Here is a 25,655-nt window from a genome sequence, read left to right as displayed (position 1 = left end):
TCATCAAATCCCAGCCAAGTGGAATGCCTATTTGATGAGGGAACATATCTGGATCTTTGTGAAAATCCGTACATATCTGGATCTTTGTGAAAATCCGTACAAAATCACGTACACAATTTTGTAAAATATTTTGTCAAAACTCGACTTCGTTTGTGAGATACTCCCTCCGTATCATATTTAGAAGTCGTTCTGTGCATGTACGTGAGTTGAAGAAAAGATGTCGTTGTGCAGGGAGGCCAAAATAGACGGCATTGCCCCTGCACGCGCCGCACGGAGTAAATACGCCTCCTCGTTTTATGCCCCGCGCCGCGCCTGGTTAACTACTCCTTGGTTCCCTGCGCCTCTTGACTCCCTCAGGACTACTCCATCTCGCTCACGCACACGCCTACTACTTCGTTTTGTTGCTATAGAGACCGGCGGCTATGGGGGGCATTCGGTTAGCTCGAAAATTTCGGATCGGGTTTTTGAAATTTCGGGTTTTGATAATTATTACCCGAAATTTGCACCGAATAATAGAAACCTGACATTTCGGGTACCCGAAAATTCGGGTTCGGGTTCAGGTAATACCCGAACTGTCCGATTTCTTTAAACTGATTGCTAGCAAACTCAAAGCAACATGATTTCCAAAACAATGAGACATTAAAAACTTGAATCTCCAAGACTCCAAGTCGGTTGTCCTGAACAAGCTTAAACAACAAACGAAGCATGATTTCATCCATGAATCGAACAAGCCAACAAGGCATACAACATTCGAGAAGAGGAGCAGAGCATTGCATTAAAAAAAGGGATGCAGATCTAAAGAGAACTTGCTTCCTGGTTGTTGGTCTCGCCGATGTGTGTCAGACCTGCCTGCAGGCTGCTCCTGCGCTCACTCGTCGCCCTGTCTCTGCGCGCTTCTGGACCTCAGGCGAGCCCAGAGGCAGGAGCCGGCAGTCAGCACCATCTGAACAAGGCGAGGCGGGGGTGGTGGGCTCAGCAGGCGAGCGCAACAGGCAGCGCAGCCGCGCAGGTGCTTCCGCAGGGGAGCGCAGGCGCAGCGTCGCCGGCGCGAGGGAGATGCTGGTGAGGTGAGATGCGGAGAGGGCGAGAGGCTGAGCTGATGGAGCAGTTGCGGCTAGCGGCCTGACGCAGGCAGCGCCGCGGCGGAGGGGGAGGGGTCTGGGAGTTGCTAGGGTTACCGCCTTGGTGGGCTGGGGTGGTGCCGTGGTGGGCTGGGCTGCAAAGTGTGGACTGGTGGCCTGCAACATCAATGAACAAATATAGTTGGGCTGGGCTATTTTCGGGTATTTCGGGTACCGTGGCCCCATACCCGAACTACCCGTACTAATTTTGGGTACCGTGGGCTGGAACCCGGATTAGGGTTCGGGTTTTTCGGGCTCGGGTTTTTCGGGTTCGGACTCGGCTTTTTTCGGACTCGAGTTTCGGGTTTCGGGTTTTCTGCCCAACCATACCGGCGGCGCTCGGGTGCTGGTAGGTCGCCGCGGACGGCATCGGGACGGAGTCGGAGGCGCTCGCCGCAGAGGACATCGGGCCGGAGTCGGAAGAGGTCGCCGCGGAGGACGTCGTCGACCCGCTGTTGTCCGTGGATGACTCCGACCCGATGGTGCTCGCCGCAGACGGCATGGTGCCGGATTCGCAGGAGGTCATCGACCCGCTGCTGTCCACGGACGACTCCGACCCGATGGTGCTCGCCGCGGACGGCATGGTGTCGGATTCGCACGAGCCCACACAGCGCCATGCAAAAATTGTGGTGACAAAGAAAGAAAAAAGCAGCGGCTGCCAGGGGTTGAACCGTGGACCTCCAGCGGCCTCGGGCCGTGGAGCCTTGCCAACCGATCTACGATAGATTGCTGTATAGGCAGCACCCTCAGCCCTATTTAATAAGGGCAAGACAGGAAAACTAACCCCTAATTAATCACCCATTGGTAATCGTACTCATGTCCTAAACATCATCTAAATATGATACGGAGGGAGTATAAAAATAAAAATAATAATTATTTTTATATCTCACAAACGAAGTCGAGTTTAGACAAGATATTTTACAAAGTTGTGTATCATCATATCATCTATATGTGTGATTTTTTTATAAATTTAGATGACTTTTTTATTATGGTTTACACGAGTTTTTACGAAGATTGTGATTTCCACCGGATATGTTCCCATTTGATGAGTCTGGGCCCCACAGCAAATGAAGGATTTGAGATTTTTGCCGGTTGAAAGAGGAATGGGCTTTGACAATTTACCACTTGGACCCCACACGTCAGACAACCCTGCGGGACAGTGACATCCAGAATCTCTCGGTTCTCCCTCTCCCTAGATCTCTCGGTTCACTTCCCTCTACAGCGAGCGATTCAGAGCTAAGATCGCGCCCTCTGATTCCAACGCCATCGGCCAGGTTTGCCTCTCGTACGTACATACTCCCTCCGTCCCAGCAAAAAATGCAATCCAGAAGTTTAAAAATTTTCCCACAACAAATGCTAAAGTTAGCCTTACTCGTCAGTGCGTAGAAAGAAAAAAAATCCCAACATGCTTCCACTCTCCCCCACTCGTTTTGGCAAGGTGGCCACTAGCAGCCTCATGCCCTCCAGGTCTCCATGACCACACAAAAATTTTAAAAAAATGGCACCCTCATCCTCACACTGCGTCGCCCTCTCCTCAATCCTCATCCACTCCTTCCCTGTTTCCTCGGCGGCATCGCATCCTCTGCCCAAGCCTTCCGCACCCGTTCTACACTCAGTTCCATCCGGAGCTCCCAACACTACCCAGATCGTGTCCCCTCTCTTCAGATCCGGTTCCCTTGTTCTTCTTCCAGTCTTCCTCTTACAGCTCTCGTCCCCGTTCCAGCATGTCTGGTGGCGGCAGGTGCCCGAGGCGTCACCGGTGGAGCCGCCGCCGGCATGAGGGTGGCGTCAAGATATGCGATGCTGAGGATGGTGTGGAGTGTGTCGTGAAGCCGGGCGATGTTGGGATCCAAAGTGATGCCAAAGACTCTATTTGTGTGTGTGACCGGCATACTGTACGGAGTCGCCTGCGCATCAACGCCGAAGGCATCCCGTATGTGCTCGACTCTGAGGATTAAGACTCTGGAATGGAGGTCGACGCGGACGATGTAGCGGTGACCGCCGAAGGTGCCGCGACCGCGAATGGCGCGGATCAGTCCTTGGACAGACCTCCGATATGACTGGTACCGGGGCTGCCGGCGAGGATTTGCCCCTCGGCCCTACGGTGGTGTCCCCAGATGACGCTTCCAGAATAACGGAGGCCCCTAAAGTGGCCGCACATTTGAAGGAGGTGCTTGCTAACATGGATCCCATCTACCATGAGGTCTTCATCAGCATGTACAAGATTATGGTACCTATATTCTTCGGTCCCTAGTTTATATGGCTTTATGTGTGTGATGGAGTGCTTATGGTAAATTCTCTTGATGTACGAGTGCTTTTGTTCTGGGATTTAGGTTACATGTGAGATGTCTTGTTATTTAGGTGTGGGATATGCGGAACTGTTGTACACTTTACTACTTGTGATACTGTGAACTGTGGTTTAGGTGTCGAAATAGAAAATAGGCGCGGCTTTGCCGCGCTCCTATTAGTGACTAGGCCATTTAGATTTTACGCTTTGTAAATGGGCATGAAAATTAATAAGGAATTAATAATGTGCAGAACTTAGTAAAACAACATATATATGCGCATGAAAATTGCTTACTGATTGTATCCAATAGCTCAGATCAATAAATAAATGATATATTTATTTTACTGCATACTGAATATAGCTGAAAATGACATGGTATTATATTGTGGATATTTGTGCCAGAAGAGATTGAATGGCGAAGTCAAGCCAACTACACAACTACCTGGTCATAACATAGAACCCACATGTTCTGAGAGGTCCACAACACATTACTCCTGACTTTATATTATAGCAAACAACACATGACTTTGTGTTACATCAGCACCTACATACAAATAACTTATATTACATCACTACCAAAATGCTCATGATTCTATATTACATCAGCAACTATATATGGGTCGTCGTGTGCATGATTTTGTCCCAAGGATGCGATCACATCCTCATATAGTTGTCGGTCACAACTAAGTGTTTTAGGTAGCATGCCTAATGCCTCCAGCTTGTCTTTGTCCATGTGAGGAATTTTGTATCTGTTTCCTCCTCCATCTTTCATTATCTCAATCATACACCCTTGAAGTGTGAGGAACACTATTCAAAGTATCTGCATTATAGTTATCAAACTCTTTTTTGACATTCTGAATTAGGTCATCTAAGTTCCTATAGACCTTTTCATAGGCTTTGGATTGTAGAGAAGTAAAGAATCCCAAGTCGAGTACATTCAAATCTGGTGAATTTGCAGGTTGGTTGATGAGTCGTATGTCCAGACCTGTTTGTGCCACAGCCGTAGCAAATTCTTCATCATCTACTGGCACATGTGAAGGGGCATTGTCTTGCTGAATCCATATAGTTTGTCCTCTCAGTTCTTGTGGCCACCATTGAACAAAAGCTTTTAGAACTTTACCAATCAAGTATGACCTCATAGTTTTTCGATCTACATTAATAGGCTTAGTGACTTCGGTCCCTCTTCCCCTATTACGGCTTCTTCTCTTTGCTTGTTCCTGGAGTCAATGAAGACTTTTAAGGATCAAAAGTGTTATCACAAGTGATGTAACAAAGTGAAATAAGTTGGTGTCGTACCTTTCTAACAAATGCCCACACTCCTATCTTCCCATCAAAGATGCAATTACCTTCATCATCGTATATAGGTCTTCCTAGTGCCGTCAAGAACATAACTTTGCCAATACAATTCTTGTTTTGCACTGTCCTATGTGGGTCGTCCTCTCCTGGGAGCATATAATACTTCATGTACTTTGAAGTGTTGTTGTACCACTTCTCGTCCATGTGGATGATGCTTTCCATTGACCTGAACTTGGGTTCATGTGGTAGTGTCCGGGAATCTAACATGGAAAGACACCATTTGAGCCTGTCTCTTTTGTTTTCCTCCGTCAATAGAGGCTTCAGTGTGCTAGAATGAAGCCGTAGCAGCCCTTTCTTGAACCACCTATGCAGAGTGCTCCTTTTGGCACCAATGGCTTTTGCTAGAGATCGAATAGTGCTTCTGCTATGTAACGGAACACTAATAACCTCAGATAGGTCTATTTGCACCTTTTTGCAGCCACTTCTCTTAGGCTTCCTTGATCTAACATCAACTGGAATTCCTTGGGCACGACATTCTTTTGCTCGCTTCCAAATGCGTTGCACTTTATACCTGCTAACCTGGAACATTTGTGCTACTATAGTTGTAGTGTTCTTTTTTAGTCTTCCACCAGCACTTCTCTCAAGCAATGCTGCATAGATTTGCTGTCGTTGACTTTCTGTCAAAAAATTTTTGGACTGATGTCCATTGTTTTCATTTGCATGGTGGTCCTCTTCAACATCCGAGTCATACAACTCCTCTTCATCAAATATTATGTCGACAGTGTCAGCGTCAACAGCATAGTCATGCATGTCCTCCATCATGCCTGCTATGTACACAAGATTTAAATGGTGAGTTCGGGAGCAATTTGGTGCAGATTTGTAAGTGTTAATTTTGTTTTACAATTGTGGGTGAACATCAGTGCAAGGAATATACAAAATTTGTTGGTACAAATACATAATTATTGGTACAAGGTATAAATATTTCAAGTAAATAATTGTTGCAAAAAGGTGAACTGAAGCAGCAAAGATGGCAATTGTTTATTGTTTAGTTCAATTTTTGATTCACTTATGATTGTTCGTAGAAGTACATAATTAATGGTATAATGTATGAGTAGTTTTAGGAGCACGAGAGAATTATCTATTGTGGCTGTAAATGGAACACATATTGTATATTGTGGCTGTACATATCATGTTGATTTTCATTGAAGAACTACAACTGCAGGCCTATTCATCCGTTAAAAAGGAAAAGTGTAGCTGATTGTTAGTTTACCGTGCATCTGTTGCTGCAGATCATTAGATGGAAAGTTTAAATCAAATAGATGTGGGCCATCAAAGTAGAGACATGCAGCCTGTTGACGCTCCTCCTTTACTCCAATTGCTGCAATGAGGTGAGGCACAATATTGAGTTGAATTTTCATTGCAGTTGGAAAAAGGTAATTTGAAGTGTACATTTGTTATTGTTGTCCAGATGCAATCAAGAGAAAAAAATCACCTTTATGATGTTCTTGTTCTCCCTCAGAAGCAGCAACATTGAGATCAATGACATGCAAACCAAGTCGTTCATTGTGATGAAGATGAAGGGGCTGACTTTGGAGATGGGCTTCATCTTCATAAAGGTGATCTTCCTGGAGATGAGCGATTTCATCTTCGTGCTCGTACATTGGATTTTTATTGAGATCAGGTAAGAGGTGTCCATGTTGATCTTGGAGATGGGCTTTATCTTCATACACTTGATCTTGCTGGAGACTCATGATTTCATCTTCTTGCTCATTTTGAGACTGTTCATTGAGATCAGGTAGGAGCTTCCCATTAAGATCAGGAAGAGTGTTTAGATCTAAGGATATGGCTGACGATGGAAATGGCTTCTAGGTTGATGAGTGGATGCTCTCGTGTCATGCAGTTATATGAGGGAAGGAGGGGTGTGGCACAGGCGGGAAATGCCCAGGCGCGCTGGTTGAAATTTCGATTTTTGAGTGATTGATTATGAGCCACAAATGTAGTGACAGCTGTACCTCTAGACTGCTCTCCCGAAACTTGGCAACGTTTTCTGTAAGGATACCTGTACCTCTAGATTGTTCTTCCAGAACTTATCAACGTTACACGTGTATTACCTCATTGGTTACATTTGCTGCTGTTTGGATCAAGACAAACATATCAAATCACTTTATAGGGGTATTTTGGTAATTTCTCGGTGTGCATTGGTAGTTGTGCCCCGTCCTTGGATTGCATTTTTTGCTAGGACGGAGGGAGTATCCCGAAGTCCCGAACCCAAATGAACGATTAAAGGGGATTTAGGGTCTGTACTTTATAGCTCCAGTTCTTGTGCAGAGTGCAGCCACTGATCTGAGGTGCAAAAACACAGTTCTTGCGAAGTTCTTTGATGTGATTTGAGTCCAAAGTTCATGGTTTGATGTTGAGATTTCTCTGTAGGCAACGGGAAGCAGAGGCGGGAGAGGAGGATGCCTCCGGCGCGGCGGTCCCGCGACTCTCTCCGCGGCCGCCGCCCCGCTTCCTGGGCCGCGGCGGCGGACCCGAGCGGCAGCAGGGGCTGGCTTTCAACCCTCCTGGGTGCCCGCGCCAAGCGGCCGCGCCCGGCCGATGACGACGGCACGCCGCTCACCGACGAGCTTCTCCTCCTCGCCTTCGCCGGCGTCCCCAACCTCGCCGACCTCGTCCGCGTCGCCGCCACCTGCCGCCGCTGGCGCCGCCTGGTGTCCACCGAAGCCGCGTTCCTCCGCTACTCACCCCGGCGGCCGCCCGGCAGGTTCATCGCCCCCCTCGCCCTCGGCTTCTTGCACCGCCAGGACGACGCCGCGCCGCGCTTCGTCGCCATGGCTTCCGCGTCGCGCCGCTTCCGGCCTCCTCCGGCAGCCGCCGGGTTCACTGACACTGAGTACGCTCGTCGACGGCGCGCTGTTCGATGGCTGCTCGGAGATCGTTGCCTCCAGGAACGGCCTTCTCGTCGTCGACCTCCGGCGCGGGAAGCACGACAGGGCACTCAAGCTCTGCGTCTGCAACCCCTTGGCCGGTGAAGTGCACGTCCTGCCATCCCTCGGGGCCAAAGAAAGCCCCGGGCACTATGCATGCACGGTGCTCACCGCAGACGACAGCGACGAGAACCCACCGCGTTCCTCCTCTTACCTCCGCCTGGTCATGGTGTACGCCCGGCGTGGCCTCACCGCGTTCCGGAGCTACTCGTCGGAGGAAGGCAGCTGGAGCGAAGAGGCAAAGGTGAGCAGCGCCAGGCTCGGCCAGAAGCACATGGGCTTGACTCATGGTGGCATCGTGCACCATGGTGGCAGGCTGGTGTACTGGCTGGGGCTGGCCAAGAACACAGTGTTCGTGCTGTCCCTCGAGAAGCTGCAGTCGGTGGTGGTAAGCGTGCCCCGGTCCGGACAAGGCCAGAAATTCGACATGGAGAACACATTGTTGGGCTTGTCACCGGAGGGGAGGCTCTGTGCCGTCCAGTTCGGCCATCTGTTCCTTACAGCAGCCAATCGGAGGGTCTCCGTGCGCGTGACCACCCGAACTGACCATGGGTGGGATAAGGAGGATTTTTTTTTTGACACCTCTCATCTGGGTACAGCTGTAGTATCTGTTCATAGGGATAAGGAGGAATTGATTCAGATAGAACAATCCTTGCCTGCAGATGTGATCAGTGTCAGGCTGCGGTGGTTCGGCGAGAAGAGCGGGGTCGTGTTCTTCTCTGCCGTTGCTGGGGACAGCGACCACCGAAGGAGCGAGATGTATGCTCTGAGCCTCAGCACGCGTGTGGTCGGTGATCCGTGGGGGCACGTTCATGGGTACGAAATGGATCAGGCGGCATACCTAGCATCCCTTGCTGAGCGAGAGGGCATGGAGGATATGTGATGGTATCTGCCATGGGTATGAATCTCTTGCTTATCTGCAAAATCTGCCAATCCTCACCAGGTTTCTGTGTAATATTGATTTGGTGCCTGATTCTTCTCTACTTAGTGTTTAAGTTAGCGGTGAGGAGTCATGTTTCTTGCAGTGGCGAAATTGTTGGTCCTTTTGATTCTCTGAACTATGCTTGTAAGCTGGCCACCCTTTAAGGCTTATAAGAGCTATTATGACCCCTTTGGTGTTTGTTTGCTGAAATATTTCATTTCTTGCATTGGTTAATTACTGGTCTGGAGAATGATCTGTCTTAGTTGCTTGTACCCAGGCTCAGCTTTCGATAATTCTCACCATTCAGTGAGGAGCTCTTTATTCTGGCAGAGGTTGCACAGGTTTGACACTTATTCAACTGGGCGCCATATTCAAAGTTAGTAGTGGAAAGAGTTGAGTCAGAGTGATCAATTGGTTTTCGGAGAAACATTTTACCTTTGGGTTAGAAGAGGTGAATGAGAGCGGGAGGAACTCGTGCAAGCTCAGAGCTCACGGTGTTCATACGTTCGAGCCCTGCTTTTTCGCCGTCGTCAGTGTACTGAACTTCTTCAGATTGAACACCATCGTCAGACAGAGGAAAGCAGCAGTGGCAGATTCCTTTCTTTTACATGGTACTCCCTTCTATAATAAGGGTTGTTCATGACAATAGAATTTCAATCACAGGAAATTATTTCAAACACAAATCTAGCAGTACTGAACATTGGCTGCACCTGGCCGCGCTGGACTCAGATAATTGAGATGGAGGCGAGCCACGCCGAGGACGGTTGATCCGTGCAGAGTCCGCAGCAAGAGGTTACCTTTGGGTTGCCAGGTGCTAGACATTCAGCATATGTGAAGGACTCAGAAACAGTACTAGTCTGCAATAGCATACATCAAGATCACCGTCCAAGTCTGCAATAGCATACATCAAGATCACCGTCCATTATCTGCCCCTTTCCACGGCAGCTAAACAACACAAACCAGTAGCACAAGCCTCCACCATATGGAAATACTCAACAAATTCAGGTTTCTCAGCTAAACACCCAGCATCTATTCATCCACCCGAGCCACGTTCAGCAAGCAAGCTCCATGTTAGGTGAACTGGGTGAACTAAGAAAGGAGAACACAGCAAAAACAAGAGTAACAGAAGGCATCAACGAAAACATTGCCATCACGTGTACTTTGTTTCACCAACGATAGCCCAACCTCGCATTTTTACAAATTCCCATCAGATTAAGAACGAGCCAAAGTTTAACTTTCACCGGAATCAAAATCTTCCTCTCCCGTCACCAAACTTGCTTCCATTTATCTCCTAGAAACCAATTGCCTAGGCATCCTAACTTATGCGTTGCACAGTAAATTTCTCAGACTCAGAAAACTAGCGCTACTGGTGTTATCAGTGACACCCCCATGTTTGCAGAACAATAAGAGACAAAAAAAGGGGGGGGGGGGCTTCCTTCAGGCACTCGAGTGCAACTCAAATCTTGTTCTTGCGGCGTTGGAGCGAGAAGTTCGTCCCAGGATCTGCATCAGGGATGAGAGGTGGCATCTCGCTTGTTTCAGCAGGATCAGTCTCTTCTTCTGATTCCTCCAGCTCGTCTACCTGGGGGTTGTTAGCCTGGAGTTGCTGGAAGATCTTGATAGCCTGGGCCACGAAAGATGACGGATTGCCACCATCACTTGGAAGCAGAACAGTGGTGCCCTGGATTTAATAGCAAAACATCAGCATCTTGAATACACAAGGAGTGTAAAGCAGCCGTGAATGAAAGTGCTAAACAAGGGTACTTCATCATCTAACCTTTTTGGCCACTTGAGAGAAGGCTCTGACGTATTGCTCTGCAACTCTCAGGTTCGCAGCCTAACAGTGAGATACAAATTGTTAGCATTCAGATGAGCAAGGAACCATTTTGACTCATAACTTCACTACAATGGTAGGGAGGTAGGATATTAATCTAAGAAATCATGATACCTTAGTACTGCCTTTAGTTGTCATAGCCTCTGAAACCAATCTAATTCCACGAGCTGAAGCTTCTGATAAGGCAAGAACCGCTCCAGCCTCACCTAGTGTTCATTAACAAATATAAGTGAACTCTTCATGGCTGAGAAAATTAAAAGCAAAATAGTTGAGATGATGCATGCTGTCATGCTGGACTAATTTAAGGAAACGGAGAACATGATAAAATAAAATAAAAATGTCAACAGCATTATGTACTCCAACAACGTCATAACTTGCTCTTGCATACAGGTTACATCAAAAGAAAAGCATCTGGAATGAATTTGCAGGTTAAACTGTCACCAGATTATCCTTTTTCCAGAGGAAGAATTAGAACCACATATCGATCTTCAGATGAAAAAGGTTGCATAGTCAATACCTTCTGATTCAAGGATTTGGGCACGCTTTTTCCCTTCTGCTTCAAGAATTTGGGCACGCTTTTTCCTTTCTGCTTCAACTTGCATCTCCATAGCCACCTTAACACCATGTGGAGGAGATATGTCCCCTGCATCATCAATTTTAAAACATGAGAAGTAGAAAAATTGATGGCTCTCTCCATAATTCAAAGATGAAGAGGAAAAGGACATACTGATTTCATAACGGAGACACTTCAGGCCCCAATCTGTTGCTGCCTCATTGATAGCCCTCTGGCAGAAAAATTAGCAGAAAACAGTAAGCACATAAAAAGGCAGTTTCCATGTGTTTCAAATGATCTGTGTGCTTCATAGAGGTTCTCTAATAAATTGGCTTTCACTTTACTATCTAGAAAATCTATGCAACGCATATTTCCATTGGCCTGAGAGATTGGACTAAACAAACAAAATAGTGATTTCACAATATGTACACAAAGTCTTCAGTAGTATGGTAATGCAGAGTTCAGTATAGCCTATTGCTCGTTAAAGTATACCTCATATACATTTTCTCCAGCCAAATGCAATGGTATGATCATTAGAAAGTACAACAACTCGAGATTGCGAATAAGATGACATACCACAATGTTCTCATTTAGTGCATCTCTCTCCTCAAATGTTTTGTCCAATGTCATTTTCCCAAGCTCACTCCTCATCGTTGTTTGTGCGAGTTGTATGACTGCAAAAATTGGATTTTCTGCGCCATAGGAAGCAAGGTAGGGGTCAACGATCTGCAGAATTCAACAAAATAATGAATTAGTGTTCAGTTCTAGACTAAACAAGTTTCCCAATAATGACCGAGTATAATTGCAAGTTAGTGAATAAATAGTCTTGAAAGCAAAGAAAGAACTTGACACAGACAATGACATCACCTGGTCACAACTCTCAAGACATAGACAACCTAAATTACATTTTTCACAGCAGGTGCACCAAAATCTCATTAAGATATCAATAAAATTACAGCATGCTCAGTACCACAAAACTACAGAAGTTCTACTCCAGTGACTATTAACGCAGGTTTGAGCCCTGCCTCCTTCTTAAATCAAAGTATCAGGACTGTCTGCCCCTTCCCGTCTCTTTTTTTTTCACTCCAGCGACTATTGTAGTCAAGTTGCAGCACAATAGGTTGTAAACCTGATTATACTGAAAAACACCATCAACTACTGACTAAAAACCGAGTAACACCATCCAACAACTAAATACACCAAAAGTGAAGTTTAAAGGCTCTATTGCAACTTTTAATGACATCACCAGATACACTGACAAACAACATGTATTAGTCATCTCTTCTTCTTCATATGTTCATCAAGCATCTTCAACCCCTGTGAAAATGAAATGCTTTCTATCCTATCCAAAAACAGAACACATCTTGCATCCCATAAAGCTTATATCACAAGGGCATAACAGTCTATTGAGACTCATAATAACTTCTCATAGTACAACCTTCCCATGATACCCTCCACAACAGCCAAGCTAGAGGTAAAATCTACAATTTGGATCTTATGTTTGGATTGACCCCAAGAAAAAAGATCTGATTTCAATAGAATTCTAACTTAGAAGCTACCGAACCAAAATAGTAAATCGCAAAAAGGATGCACACATTTCATACAACTGCTTGCTGTGCAACTAAGAATTCTTGAAAGCAACTATCTTTCTCACTGGTATCTTGAAGCAATCAATTCAGCTTATACAAAAATTCTACAGCCTTACAAATCCTGACCTTTTAAACAACTTCCTTTTCATTATGCAAGGCCCTGCTCATGTACAATGTAGTCCCTAGGACTACGAGTACCAACCAAACGAGGTCTGTAACATCCAATTCAGTTCCCAAAGGTCTTCACCATACCGCACGGGAAGCACCAGCAACCAACAGCATCACCCAATCATGGTAACGAAACACGAGATTCGAGAAGGCGAGGTGGAGAGTTGGTCGCAAACCTTGATGTAGATCACGCCATCGATCTGTATGAGGACGTTGTCCTTGGTGATGGCGGACTGGTTGGGGATGGGGATGGCCTCCTCCTTGAGCGAGTGCACGTAGGCGATGCGGTCAACGGCAGGGATCAGCAGGTGAATCCCGGAGCCGAGGGTCCTGATGTACTTGCCGAATCTTTCCACCACGAACGCCTTCTTCTCTGGGACTATGGCCACGCCCCAGTTCACCGGCGTGCCCGGCGGATCGTACCTGAAAGCAACAGGCACGATGGGGCTCCAATATCGTCTTCTGGAAGGTTCCGAATAGAAGCGAGCACGAAAGGTGGGGTTCTACCTGGCGCTGTCGTCGCGGGGGTAGTAGCGGGAGAAGGCGCGGGACGAGGCGGGGGCGGAGCCGGCGGCGGCGAGGTGGCACGGGAGGAGGAGCTGGCGCACTGGGGTGGCGGATCGCCGGAGGAGGGTTGCCATCGGCGGCGGCGGCGGCGGCGGCGGTGGCTGCGGAGAGCCCCCTTTTTCTGTTACCGGATTTGAGGGAGGAAATGGGGAATGAGAAATAGGAGCTCTCAGCCCAGCAAGCTGTTTGGTTGCCACTTGCAATTGCAACGAGGCCTTTCTTCCCAAGAAAGAAAACGTCGGCTTTTATTGACCGTCAAAATGAACACCTCCGTAACATTCAAACGAAACTACAACAACATTCAAAATCACTATTTGTAACCTTACAAAAATATATATAGAAATAACTCTATCGTTCGGTCCTACGATAGACAATTCCGTAGTTGTATAAGACTACGTTTCATGCAACATTGAATGAGAATGATAGTGTGTGGAAATATATTTCTGTAACATGGACATCGACCTTTTGCGATATTTAAAAATTATAATTTTAAAATTTTAAAATTCAAAAAATAGTTTTTAGAAAATAATAAAATAAATAAAATTAGTCGATTAGATTAAAAGGTGCAACATGGAAAATGAATTATTGAAATACTTAGAATAAATTTATGCAATATTCTTAATAGTTGTTGCAGCATCACCTCACATTTCAAACATACTGAAAATAATCATTGCAATTATCAGATATTGATCCATCAAACAAATCTTAAAACAACTATTGTGACAACAATAACAATTGAAACTTTAACTATAACATTAACAATCAACATAAACTCATGCTACAACATGCTATCGCAACAAAAATTATGTATAGGAAGTTTACCATAACATCTCTCATGGAGATTGGAGTGTCTTTCCCACTACAACATCAGTTCATATTTATCATAATAAAATTATATTTATGCAGTATGAACGTGTTAGGCCAGGGCATTCTATTTTTTTCTAGACGTTGGACGTCCTAATCCTAGCATTGCCGTTATTAATTTCCACCAACCTAATTCTAGCATTAACGTTATTAATTTCCAACCCATGCATAGTCTAAGGTGTTTCAGAAATTTAAGTGTGGAAATGTGCTTGCTCGCTCGCCACCACTCGCCACGAATAGTGAAGATGTTTGGTTGGTGATGATGGACCAACCAAAAGCGGTCATAGTTAATTTTATCGTCATATTTGTGGTGTCCATTTTGGGCGTTGCATCTTCGACTGTTCTTTTGCTTGGCCGATCACACACCCGTCGTTTGGATTTAGATCTTTCTTTTTTATAAAATAATAATAATAATTGAGTTGTAGTTCTGGGCTCACTGGTGACCGGCGGCCGCGAAACCAAGGATTCCTGGTGCTCTGGTCGAGGGGGCTCGCGAAGGAGAGTTCGAGGAGGAGGCTAGGAAGGTAGACGAGCTTCGGGTGAAGTGGATTTGGGATTCATGGAGGGGAACTCGCGATTCGGGCCGGCGAGCGCGAGCTGCTCAAACACCGTCCATGACGAACTCAGGGAGGAGAAGGAGAGGAACGGAAGGGTGTAAACGGGAGTGAGGCAGGTGGCGAGCTCGAGAAGGCGTCGTGGACGACTTGGCGACGCTCGACGGCCGGGAAAACGGGATCGGCCTCCACGACGGCAAGCATAGCGGTGGGGGCTTCGGGAGAGCTCGGGGCGCCATTACTGCGAACGTGCAGCACAGGGAGAAACAGGGAGAAGAGAGGGAGAGAGAATGACACGTGGGGTCCACGTGTAAGGTTTGATTTTCATTTAATCCCTAATTTTTGGATTGTTACACAAACCAACCAGAGACCTTTTTTTCATTTCAGAAAAAAAAAAGAAAAGAAAAAGAGACATAAACCGATGATGGAAACCACTTGTGTTATGCAGTAATGCCTCCAGTTTGGTTAACGTCTCTACTCTCTAGCGAGATACATGCAAGAAGCTAAATAGTGCGAATCTTTCAATAAGTTACCTTGGCAGGTGCAAGACAGACACCGGATGTGAAGGGATCAGAAACAGTAACAGTACTAGTAGCTGCACTGGCCACTGCAACATAGTTCGAGATTACCTTCCATCATTTGCCCTTTCCCATGGTGAACTACAAAACCCTGGAGCACACAATCTAAACCTGAACCATATGGGAATGCTGATCAAACAAATTAAATCTGGTTTCTCAACTGAACCCGAATCATCTATTAATTCGTCCACCTGAGCTACGTTCAGCAAGCAAGCAACAGATAAGTGAACTGGGTAAGCTGAGAAAGTAGAACACTGCAAAACCAGCGTTGAACAAAAACATATTGCCATCACGTTAACCCCAACCTTTCATTTTTACAAACTACCATCAGATTAAGAACAAACCCGAAGTACCTCCTCAACTCAGAATCAAAATCTCTCCCTGCTCGCTAAACTCTCTGACTCAGAAACCAATGCACAATTCTCTGACTCATAAAACTAATGCTACTGGTGCTATCAGTGACACTCCCATGTTTGCAGAGCAATGGAGACAGCAAAAAAGGGGGACTTCCTTCAGGCACTCGAGCACAACTCAAGCCTTGTTCTTGCCGCTATGCAGAGAGCAGCTCTTCTCAGGATCTATATCCGGGATGAGTGGTGGCATCTCACTTGTCTCAGTCTCTCCTCCTGATTCCTCCAGCTCTTCTACCTGGGGGCTGTTGGCCTGGAGTCGCTGGTAGATCTTGAAAGCCGTGGCCACAAAAGATGAAGGGTTGCCACCGTCACCTGGAAGCAGAATAGTGTTGCCCTGTATTTGGTAGCAAAATGTCAACACCATGAAATTCGCACAAGAGGGGCGAAAGGCAGCAGTAGCAAGGTGCTTCATCATCTCACCTTTTTGGCCACTTGCGAGAAGGCTCTGACGTATTGCTCTGCCACTCTCAGGGTCGCAGCCTAACATTGAGATACAAATTGTTAGCATTCAAATAAGCAAGGAACCATTTTGATTCATATACACTGGTAGGCGCTTAGGGTAGTAATATAAGAAATCGTCATACCTCAGCACTGCCTTTAGTTGTCATAGCCTCTGAAACCAATCTAATTCCACGAGCTGAAGCTTCAGCTAAGGCAAGAACCGCTCCAGCCTCACCTGGTGTTCATTAACAAATAAGCAAATCTTCATGTCTCGGAAAATCAAAATATTTTAACCCCTTTCAGAAGAAAGAAAGGACAATGGTTTACAGAATTTTTTTTTTAAAAAAGGTAAAAGTGAGCAAAATGGCTGTGGGATGATGCTGGCTGAACTGATCTAAAGAAAAGGAGAACATGATAAACTTAAAGAATAATTTGTCTAACAGTATTATATTCTCTAACAAAGTCATAACTTGCTCATGCATACATTTTACGGCAAAAGAATTTGGAATCAACTTGCAGGTTAATCTAACAGAATATTTTATTAGGAGTTTATCCAGATTATCCTTTTTCCAGAGGAAGAATTAGAATTGTGCACCTTCTGACAGTCATATATATAAAGATGAAAAGGATTGTGCGCCTTCTGATTCAAGGATTTGGGCACGTTTTTTCCCTTCTGATTCAAGGATTTGGGCACGTTTCTTCCTTTCTGCTTCAACTTGCATCTCCATAGCCACCTTAACACCATTTGGAGGAGATATGTCCCCTGCATCATCAATTTCAAAACGTGAGTAGTAGAAAAATTGATGGCCCTCTCCATAATTCAAAGATGAAACGAAAAAGAAAGACATACTGATTTCATAACGGAGACACTTCAGGCCCCAATCTGTTGCTGCTTCATTAATGGCCCTCTAAAGAAAAAAAAAATAGAGAACAGTGAGCACATAAAAATGTAGGTTTCCATGTGTTTCATATGTTCTTCTCACATCATCCTTCCATGATCTACGGACCTCCTAACAGTTCTCTAATACAGTTTGAATATGAAGATATCCTATTGCTCGTTCGACTACATAACTCGTATGGAGCTTCACCATGCCAATTGCGATGATATGGTCGTATGGGAAGTAAACAAACAGCTTGAGATTAGAAATAAGATGGCATACCACAATGTTCTCGTTTAATGCATCTCTCTCCTCAAAGGTCTTGTCCAATGTCATTTTCCCTAGCTCACTCCTCATTGTTGTCTGTGCAAGTTGTATGACAGCAAAAATTGGATTCGCTGCACCATAGGAAGCAAGGTAGGGGTCAACTATCTGCAAAATTCAACAAAATCATGAATTAGTGTTCTATCTGCTTTCTAGAATAAACAAGTTTCTCAAATATGACTTGGTAACATTTACAAGTAAGTGCAGGTATATATAACAACTTCACCAACCACAGCATAGTATAACTTGATAGACCAAAATGATCAGGATATTGTGGCAAGAGGAAAAGAGGGTCAGCCACAGCCCAGAAAGAACTTAAGACAGACAGGAGATAACCTGGACAGTCTCAAAATATAGATAGCCAACCCAAAATTACATAGCATTCAGAAACCCCTGTAACAAATGAAAAGCTTTCTATCCTATCCAAAAACAGACCAAACCTTGCGTCCGACAAAGCTTACATCACAAGGGGACATTGTAGTGACTATTCAGACTAACAATAACTCGTCATAGTACATTTTTCCCTTGATACCTCCCACACCAGCCAAGCTAGAAGTAACATTTACAGTTTGAACTTAGGATTGGATTGACCCCAAGACAAAGATCTGATGATTTCAATAGAATTTAACTTAGACCCAACCTAATTTAAAAACTAAATCACAAATAAGATGCACACACTTCATACAACTGCTTGCATTATGCGCAACTAGTAAGGATTATTGAAAGAACCTTACCTTTCTCTTGCATTTGGAAGAATAAATTCCTTGCAAATTAAATCCTAAACCCTCACTAACTTTCATTTTATTGTGTAAGGACCCAGTTCACGTACCATCCATAAACGAACCGCAAGCCTCAAAACCATCCATAAGTCACTACCAGTACGAACCAAAATTCAAAGGCACTTAACGATGTCTTAACAAGCAAACCCCCCTTCACGCACCACAACAAACCTCCAACCATCCACATAAACACCCTAAACCCTTAATCCAAGCCTATAACAGCCAACCCAGTTCCCACAAACCCTCACCGTAATAACGCATCACATTCAAATCCAGTACGTACGGAAGCCCCAAATCACCCAATCATGCAGACTAGTAACGAACCACGAGGTCGCCCCGAATCACCCAATCATGCATACTAGCAGTAACGAACCACGAGGTCGTTCGATCGAGAAGGCAGGCCGGGTGCAGACGAGCCAGAGTTGGCGGCGGCGCGCGCGCGTATGTACCTTGACGTAGATGACGCCGTCGATCTGTATGAGGACGTTGTCCTTGGTGATGGCGGACTGGTTGGCGATGGGGATGGCCTCCTCCTTGAGCGAGTGCACGTAGGAGACGCGGTCGACCCCGGGGATGAGCAGGTGGATCCCGGCGCCGAGCGTCTTGATGTACTTGCCGAACCGCTCCACCACGAACGCCTTCTTCTCCGGGACGATGCTCACGCCCCACGGCCCCAGTTCATCGGCGTGGGCGGCGGGTCGTACCTGCAAACAATCGAGCGAGCGGGAGCCGCGACCGCGAGACGGCGCTCGTTAGCTCCCGCTCGGGCTCCTCGAAACCTCGGCGGATCGATTAGACAGGAAGAGAGGACTGGGGTGTCACATACCGAGCGTTGATGTCGTCGCGGGAGTAGTGGGAGAAGGAGCGGGACGACGCGGCGGGGGCGGCGGCGGCGAGGTGGCGCGAGGAGCGGGCGAGCTGGTGCGCGGGAGCGGCGGCGGAGAGGTGGCGCGAGGAGCGGGCGAGCTGGAGCGCGGGCGCGGCGGATCGGCGGAGGAGGGCCGCCATGTCGGCGGCGGCGGTGGCCGGTGGGAGGCGAGACGAGCACACGAGCTGGAGGAGAGGAATGGCGTGGGTGGGGGGATTCAAATGGAACGGGGGAGCATCTGGAGGGTAATAAAGGGCCGGAGGTTCCCGTTCCCATTACGGCAGCCGCGCCGATCAACTTGCTCTCCAAGACTCGGGTAGCTTTCCAAAAAAAAAAGTGTCGGGGACTCCTAAAGCGGCCGGCCCAGAAGCTGAAGCCCATGAGGATGAGGACACCTTCCTTCCCGAGCTCGGCCGGACCAAAGAGCCCGTAAACGCAGATGAAGCCGTTGGGCCCAGCAGCCAAGAACGGAAAACAGAAAAGAAATTATGAAAAGGAGGATTCAGGCCAAAATATTACGAGTCACGTGTATGATTAGTAGTCAAATCATCATATAAAATGAATTTTTTACATTTCTGAAATAATTGTTGCAACTTTAAAAAATTATTCCACGTACAAAAAAATATTCCACACAAAAAATCATCTAAATATGATCTTGTTTTGAAGATTTCGTCGCGAGGTACACAGTGGGGTAGTCGGATTTTGATTTGGATATACAGTTTTGGAAAATATTACGGCGTGACACCTTGACTGCTATTCACACGTGTTACGCATAACAGCCCCCTGATTCCGGCCAGTCATAGGGAATGTTTGCCAAAGCTTATTTTAGCTTGGGCTTTACTTTATTTCACGCAATCGAGATATTGCAATGTGAAGCTATTTTATGCTCACTCCATTCATAAAAGAACTAATTAAATTCTCACTTTTCAATAAGTCAAATAGCTCGAACTTTGGCTGAAATTATGTAAAAAAAGTAATAACATTCATGATATAAAATAAGTATCATTAGACTAGTTATAGAATATATTTTCACAATAAATTTATGCATGTGTTTGCTTAAGGATACTATAAATTCGATAAAACTTGAACTAGTTTAACTGGCACGAATCCCATGTAATTGCATTGTTTTGTGGACGAAGGAGGTAACCTCGTACAAAAATGAAGTTGAAGCTAGTTTTTTTCCCTTCGCAGTTAACTATGCCAAACGGCCCTTAAATCAATGTACGGCCTGCTCTAAGCAAGTAATCAATTAATTGAACCGCTCGTTACAAAAAAAAACCAAAAAAAACACAAGAGGAATGGGATGGTGAGCGGGAAGTGTTAGGCTTGTGGCCGGCCGCGGCCGGCTTAGACCGTCCACAGCGATAGGAGGAAATGGAGGAGTAAATCTACTGTTTGGCACTGTAGATGCACTGTTTGGCACTGTAGACAGAGAGGGCGTGGGAAACGAGGCAAGAGCAAATTTGCTCTTGCTCTTGCCATTGTGGACAGCCTTAGGGGAAAATGAAGGCGATCGACGGCTTGCGAAGAGTTATCCGACCGCCGGCCCAGCGCCGCCCTGGAAAGTGGAAACCAAGCGGAAACCCCCGCCGACACCCATCGTTTCGCCCCCATCTCTCTCGCTCGGTCCCACCTGCTGCGCCTACTGCTTCGTCGCATGCGCTGCTCTCTTGTTTCTGACGAACACCTAGCTAGGATTCAGCGATACGGTTCGAGATCCTAACTAGGCAGTAAGCAACACACTGATGCTCTCACACTGGTGCAGAACACAGTTTCAGCAAACGTGTTTAACTGTATCTCGACCGACGGTTAATAAGCCGGTGCCATCCAACATGACAACGGATATGATCACTGACACTGTCCAGCCAAGCCGCGTTGTCTTTTACGCTTGTCTTAGCTCGAGCGAAGATGGCCAGGTGTAGCAGCCGTGGAATGCGAGCACGCCCAAGCGTGCGCGTGGAATCCAACAACGCCGCCGTCGTCTTGCTCCGGCCGGCCGCGCCGATTATTAATCCCGACGAGCTACCGGAACACCACGGTTAACCACTTTGTTAATGCTCCTAATCAGCCGTCGCTCTCTCCGACCTCACCACCACCTCCTCGATGAAACCAACAACTCGATCGATCGCGCATGCCACCAAAAACCTCAGTGATCATTCGTGACGTGCATAAAACCCCACCCGCGCGCGGCTACCTCGATCGTCGCTACCTAGCTTCTTGCTTCCTCCCGTCACCATGGTCGCCGCCCTCGCCCTCTTCTCCCTCGTGCTCCGCCTGATGATCTTCGCCGTGCGGGCAGCAGGCGCCGCGCGAGACGACGACGGGGCGAGCTTCACGGCGTGCCAGGCGGCCGCCGGCGTACGGGACGTGACGACGCGCGGGTCCCCCGGGTACGGCGCCGCGCTGGGCGCCTCCATCCAGAACCTCCGCTTCGCGGGCGCCGGCGCGCCCAAGCCAGCCGCCGTCGTCGCCCCGGCGTCGCTCGAGGAGCTCCGCGCCGCAGTGCGGTGCGCGCGGGCGGCGGGGCTCGTGGTGCGCCTCCGCAGCGGGGGCCACAGCTACGAGGGCCTGTCCTACACCACGGAGGACCGGAGCGCGTTCGCCGTCGTCGACCTCGCCGCGCTCGACCGCGTCCGCGTCGACGCCGCCGCCTCCCACACGGCGTGGGTGGAGGCCGGCGCGACGCTCGGCCAGGGGTACCACGCCGTCGCCGCGGCGAGCCCGGCGCTCGCGTTCTCGGCGGGGTCGTGCCCGACGGTCGGCTCCGGGGGCCACATCGCCGGCGGCGGGTTCGGCCTGCTCTCCCGCAAGTACGGGCTCGCCGGCGACAACGTGGTCGACGCCGTGCTGGTCGACGCCGAGGGCCGCGTCCTGGACCGCGCCGCCATGGGCGAGGATGTGTTCTGGGCCATCCGCGGCGGCGGCGGCGGCGCCTGGGGCGCCGTCTACGCGTGGCGCGTCCAGCTCCGGCCTGTTCCCGCGCGCGTCACCGACTCACCGCGTTCGTCGTCAACCGCCCGGGCTCCGCCGCGTCGGTGGCTCGGCTCGTCTCCGCGTGGCAGCACGCCGCGCCGTGGCGGCCCGACGAGTTCTACGTCTCGGCGTTTGTCGGTGCCGGCTTGCCGGAGTCCAACCGGACCGGCACCATCTCCGTCACGTTCAAAGGGCTCTACCTCGGGCCCACTCACGAAGCCTTACAAATACGGACGGCAAGGTTCCCCGAGATCGGGCTATCGGATCTGAACCCGAGAGAGATGAGCTAGATCGAATCCGTGGTGTTCTTCTCGGGTCTGCCCGAAGGGAGCTCGGTCTCGGATCTCACCGACCGGGTGCTTCACAAGAAGAACTACTTCAAGGCCAAGTCAGACTACGTGCGCCGTCCGATGGCCTTGGATCAGCTGATCAGAGCCATCGATCGACCTCTTGTCCGAGCAGCCCAAGGCGTACGCCATCTTGGACCCGTATGGCGGGGCCATGGACCGGATCGGGTCCGGCGATCTACCATTCCCGCATCGCAAAGGTAACATCCATGGCATCCAGTACCTCATCGAATGGGCAGCTGATGAAGATGGCCACCGAGACGAGTACATGGATTGGCTGCGCCGGTTCTACGACTTCATGGGAGCGTATGTGGCCGAGAACCCGCGAACCGCGTACATAAACTACATGGACCTTGATCTTGGCACCAACAATTGGTCCGACAGCCGACTCAATAGCACCAACAAGATCCCCAACCCGCAAGTCGAAGCGGCGCGAGCATAGGGGGAGAGGTACTTCTTGGGCAACTACGACCAGCTCGTTCGCGCGAAGACGGTGATCGACCCCGACAACGTGTTCCGCAACGCGCAGAGTATCCCGCCGATAAGAGTCCCGAGCGTGACTAGGGAATTTTTTTTATTTTAATCATTTTTAATCTAATATTTTAATAATAGCCCGTCCAGATCTAATTTTCAAGAACTAGCCCTTTTGATCGCGTCAAGCCCCGTGGCGCGACTCCCCGTGGCGCGACTCCCCGTGGCGCGACTCCTTGAAGTGTCACGCCACATGGTTCGGCGCAACCGAGCTGCCACGCTGGCACGCGTGTGCCAGCGGGCCTGGCGCGACTGTGGCACGACTCAGCCTAATACAGGCCCACCCGGCCAGCCTCCTCTTCCTCCTCCTCCCATTCTTTTTTCCTCCACTCCCTACTCGACCTAACCTCCATGGTGCCGTTTCTCCCTCTCCCCCTCTAGATCCACTCCATCCTCCACCCGATTCGAAGGGGAAACAAAGGGAAACTGATCCTTGAAGGTAACTCCTCCATTCTAACCGATTGGTTTTCCTCCATTTCGTGGATTTTTAGGGTTTGAGTTGGTTAGGCTTTGAGATGGCGGGTCCGAATTGAGGCTGTGCGCGGGCCATTCTCTTGAGCGGATGTCGATTAAGGTCCCCATCTGTACGGTGCCGCCTCGCAATTGCTCTCCCGTTGCATTACCGTGGCATCGGTGGTGGCAGGGGCTGGGAACTGTGCGGTGGTACCTGACGTGGCTTCCGAGTCGGGTTTGGCTGGCCGCGGTGTCCTGATTCGCTGTTCCTGATGGATACATGGATGGATCATGCATATATACCTTGCTTGTGATGCCTTCTCTCTATTCCTGTCGATACCCGGCTGCTGCTGCTGCTGCAGAGGTGATCTCTTTCACCTGCTGTTGCCTCTGTGTGCTGTGCTGTGATCTGCTCTGCTCTGCCTTTGAATGTTGCTAGCCCCTCCGCTCCTCATCTCTCTCAGTTGAATTGAATCTGAAAGCTTGTGCCTCGATCTATTCTTGACGCAGGTGGTGGAGGTCTGTCGCATAGCCCTCCCGCGACGAACAGATCCTCGGAAAACACCAGCGGTGGACAGAGCAGGTCCAGGCCCCCAACGGCGTCAGGAAGCGGTGGAAGAGAGCGTCTTTTGTTGCACATGGATCTTGTTTATCTATCAAGCACTACTGTAATTTGAATTATTCTTGTAGTGGACTTGTAATGTATACTTTGTGGTCATGTATTGGTACTACTATTATTAAACGTGTAATGGACGACACTTTGTGCAATCGAGTATATTGTAATGTCCTATCAAACTGGTAATGTGATATCTATAATCTTGTGATTGGCAATCAAGTATCTTGTCTTGCAAGGAGTCGGGCCATTTCCCTTGGCGCCAAAGTATCTTGAGCCAAATCTGGTCGGCACCAATGCGAGGGAGTTGTGCCATTTCTCTTGGCGTGACTAATTGACACGTAACTACCCTAGTCCAGATCTGGTCGGTGCTATCGTGCGGCGTGACTCCTTAACGAGTCGCGCCGAGTGGCTTGGCGCGACTCTTTGAAGAGCCACACCATTTCCAGCGGCGCAGCTCAGTGAGGAGTCGCGCCAACCTTTGACCCCGACCAGATTTGGCCCAGACCAAATTTTTGCTATCTAGTCACGCCAAGATAAATGGCACGACTCCTGTTAACTAAAAAGAGTATGAAAATAAAGTATAAAATAACAACAACTTGGAAAGCAAATATAGTAAAGAAAGTGCTAAGCCAAGTTTAGCTTCTCATAAGGAAATCAAGGCCAAAACATCTATCATTTAAAAAAATTGCTCTCCACAATATTACAGACCTGAAATAACACCACACTAATAATCTTGAATAGATACATCCAGGCATACAACAAGTGAACATGGGCACTGAGTTACATAATCCTACAATTTAAATGTAGACAGAGTAAAACAATTAGCCATTTGTGGACAGGTCCTGATAATAACCTCCCATGCAGATGATGCATCATCAGTAGTGGCACAAAAGGAGCTAGATAGTTAGGATCTGCATCCTCTGAGCTTGATGTCTCCTCGGACTCCTCGCTAACGATGTCTTGAGGTATATTATATATCTACTATGGTACCTGAGTATGGCCACAATGAGGGCCATAAAAACATGCTAAATCCCATCTGGACGACTGAAATCATACCCTAAACATCTTTCCGTATCTTTTAATGCCAGTTATTCACTGAAGGTAAGTCACTAAATCCTCCTCATAGTAATAGAGCATTCTAGTACCAGATTCATTGCTATTGTTGTTGTTGTTGTTGTTTTATTTTGTTCAAAAAAAGAGAGTACAGTACCAGATTCACAGTTCCACCAAAAGAAAAAAAAGGCAGGTTCGCAGTTGTGTATTTGTATTCCAGATTAAAAGAAAGAAAACTAGATACATACATACAGTATATAGTAGCAGTAGCATGTCCTGACAAATTACACACCATCTACATAACATTACATACAGTGGTCTAGCTAGCTAGCTAGCTACAAGGGCATGAACTCATCGTCGATGACCTTGTAGTGAGCTACAAGGGCATGAACTCATCGTCGATGACCTTGTAGTGCTTCTTGGTGTCGTACTGCTGCACGATGAGCACGGAGGCGGTGGGCGAGAAGTCGGAGGACGCCATGATGTCGCCAACAGGGCCCTGCTCCAAGCACTCGGCCCACTCGTCCAGCCCCTCCGTCAGCACCAAGCTCCGATCGCGGCCGCGCCCCACCATGAAGAGCCGGTACTCCGACTGCAGGCCACGCAGCACCGCCACCAGCTCCGCGCTGTCCGCCACGTGCTTCTCCAGGTACCCCATG

At 48.0% G+C, this 25,655-nt stretch overlaps 2 protein-coding genes and 2 pseudogenes across 5 annotated transcripts; 2 read left to right on the top strand and 2 right to left on the bottom strand.

Annotated features, from left to right (window-relative positions):
• Positions 1–5,414: 5,414 nt before the first annotated feature.
• LOC120711463 lies at positions 5,415–8,811 on the top strand. 4 transcript variants are annotated; one of them, XM_039997000.1, is made up of 6 exons: positions 5,415–5,553; positions 5,994–6,092; positions 6,173–6,385; positions 6,482–6,499; positions 6,574–8,253; positions 8,317–8,811. In XM_039997000.1, the coding sequence occupies exons 5-6, from the start codon at positions 7,303–7,305 to the stop codon at positions 8,572–8,574; spliced, it is 1,209 nt and encodes a 402-aa protein (XP_039852934.1). In that variant the 5' UTR covers positions 5,415–5,553; positions 5,994–6,092; positions 6,173–6,385; positions 6,482–6,499; positions 6,574–7,302; the 3' UTR covers positions 8,575–8,811. The 4 variants fall into 4 exon arrangements, with proteins under 4 accessions (XP_039852934.1, XP_039852932.1, XP_039852931.1 ...); XM_039996998.1 differs by having other exon boundaries at positions 6,224–6,385; positions 6,574–8,811; XM_039996997.1 differs by having other exon boundaries at positions 6,574–8,811.
• Positions 8,812–9,733: 922 nt separating this feature from the next.
• On the bottom strand, positions 9,734–13,517 carry LOC120711462 (stomatin-like protein 2, mitochondrial). Its single transcript, XM_039996996.1, has 8 exons — positions 13,265–13,517; positions 12,934–13,180; positions 11,577–11,726; positions 11,175–11,232; positions 10,965–11,090; positions 10,562–10,653; positions 10,391–10,450; positions 9,734–10,294 (listed from the first exon to the last, which is right to left on the bottom strand). Exons 1-8 carry the CDS (start codon positions 13,396–13,398, stop codon positions 10,070–10,072), a joined length of 1,092 nt encoding a protein of 363 aa, XP_039852930.1. The 5' UTR covers positions 13,399–13,517; the 3' UTR covers positions 9,734–10,069.
• A 2,068-nt stretch (positions 13,518–15,585) lies between these two features.
• LOC120711461 lies at positions 15,586–19,231 on the bottom strand (annotated as a pseudogene).
• Positions 19,232–20,905: 1,674 nt separating this feature from the next.
• LOC120711460 lies at positions 20,906–24,158 on the top strand (annotated as a pseudogene).
• The last annotated feature ends 1,497 nt before the right edge of the window (positions 24,159–25,655 follow it).

Source organism: Panicum virgatum, chromosome 6K (genome assembly GCF_016808335.1).
Source record: "Panicum virgatum strain AP13 chromosome 6K, P.virgatum_v5, whole genome shotgun sequence".
Classification (NCBI taxonomy): domain Eukaryota; kingdom Viridiplantae; phylum Streptophyta; class Magnoliopsida; order Poales; family Poaceae; genus Panicum; species Panicum virgatum.
This window is presented reverse-complemented; position numbering and strand designations above follow the sequence as displayed.

Bases quoted from the DNA above. Each gene is read 5' to 3' on its own strand.
- LOC120711462 (XM_039996996.1), bottom strand. From the start codon at position 13,398: ATGGCAACCCTCCTCCGGCGATCCGCCACCCCAGTGCGCCAGCTCCTC. The intron at 11,727-12,933 runs GTTTGCGACCAA...TGAATTCTGCAG, and splicing joins ATGGCGTGATCTACATCAAG to ATCGTTGACCCCTACCTTGC. The intron at 10,295-10,390 runs GTTAGATGATGA...TATTAAATCCAG, and splicing joins TCTCTCAAGTGGCCAAAAAG to GGCACCACTGTTCTGCTTCC.
- LOC120711463 (XM_039996998.1), top strand. From the start codon at position 7,303: ATGACGACGGCACGCCGCTCACCGACGAGCTTCTCCTCCTCGCCTTCG.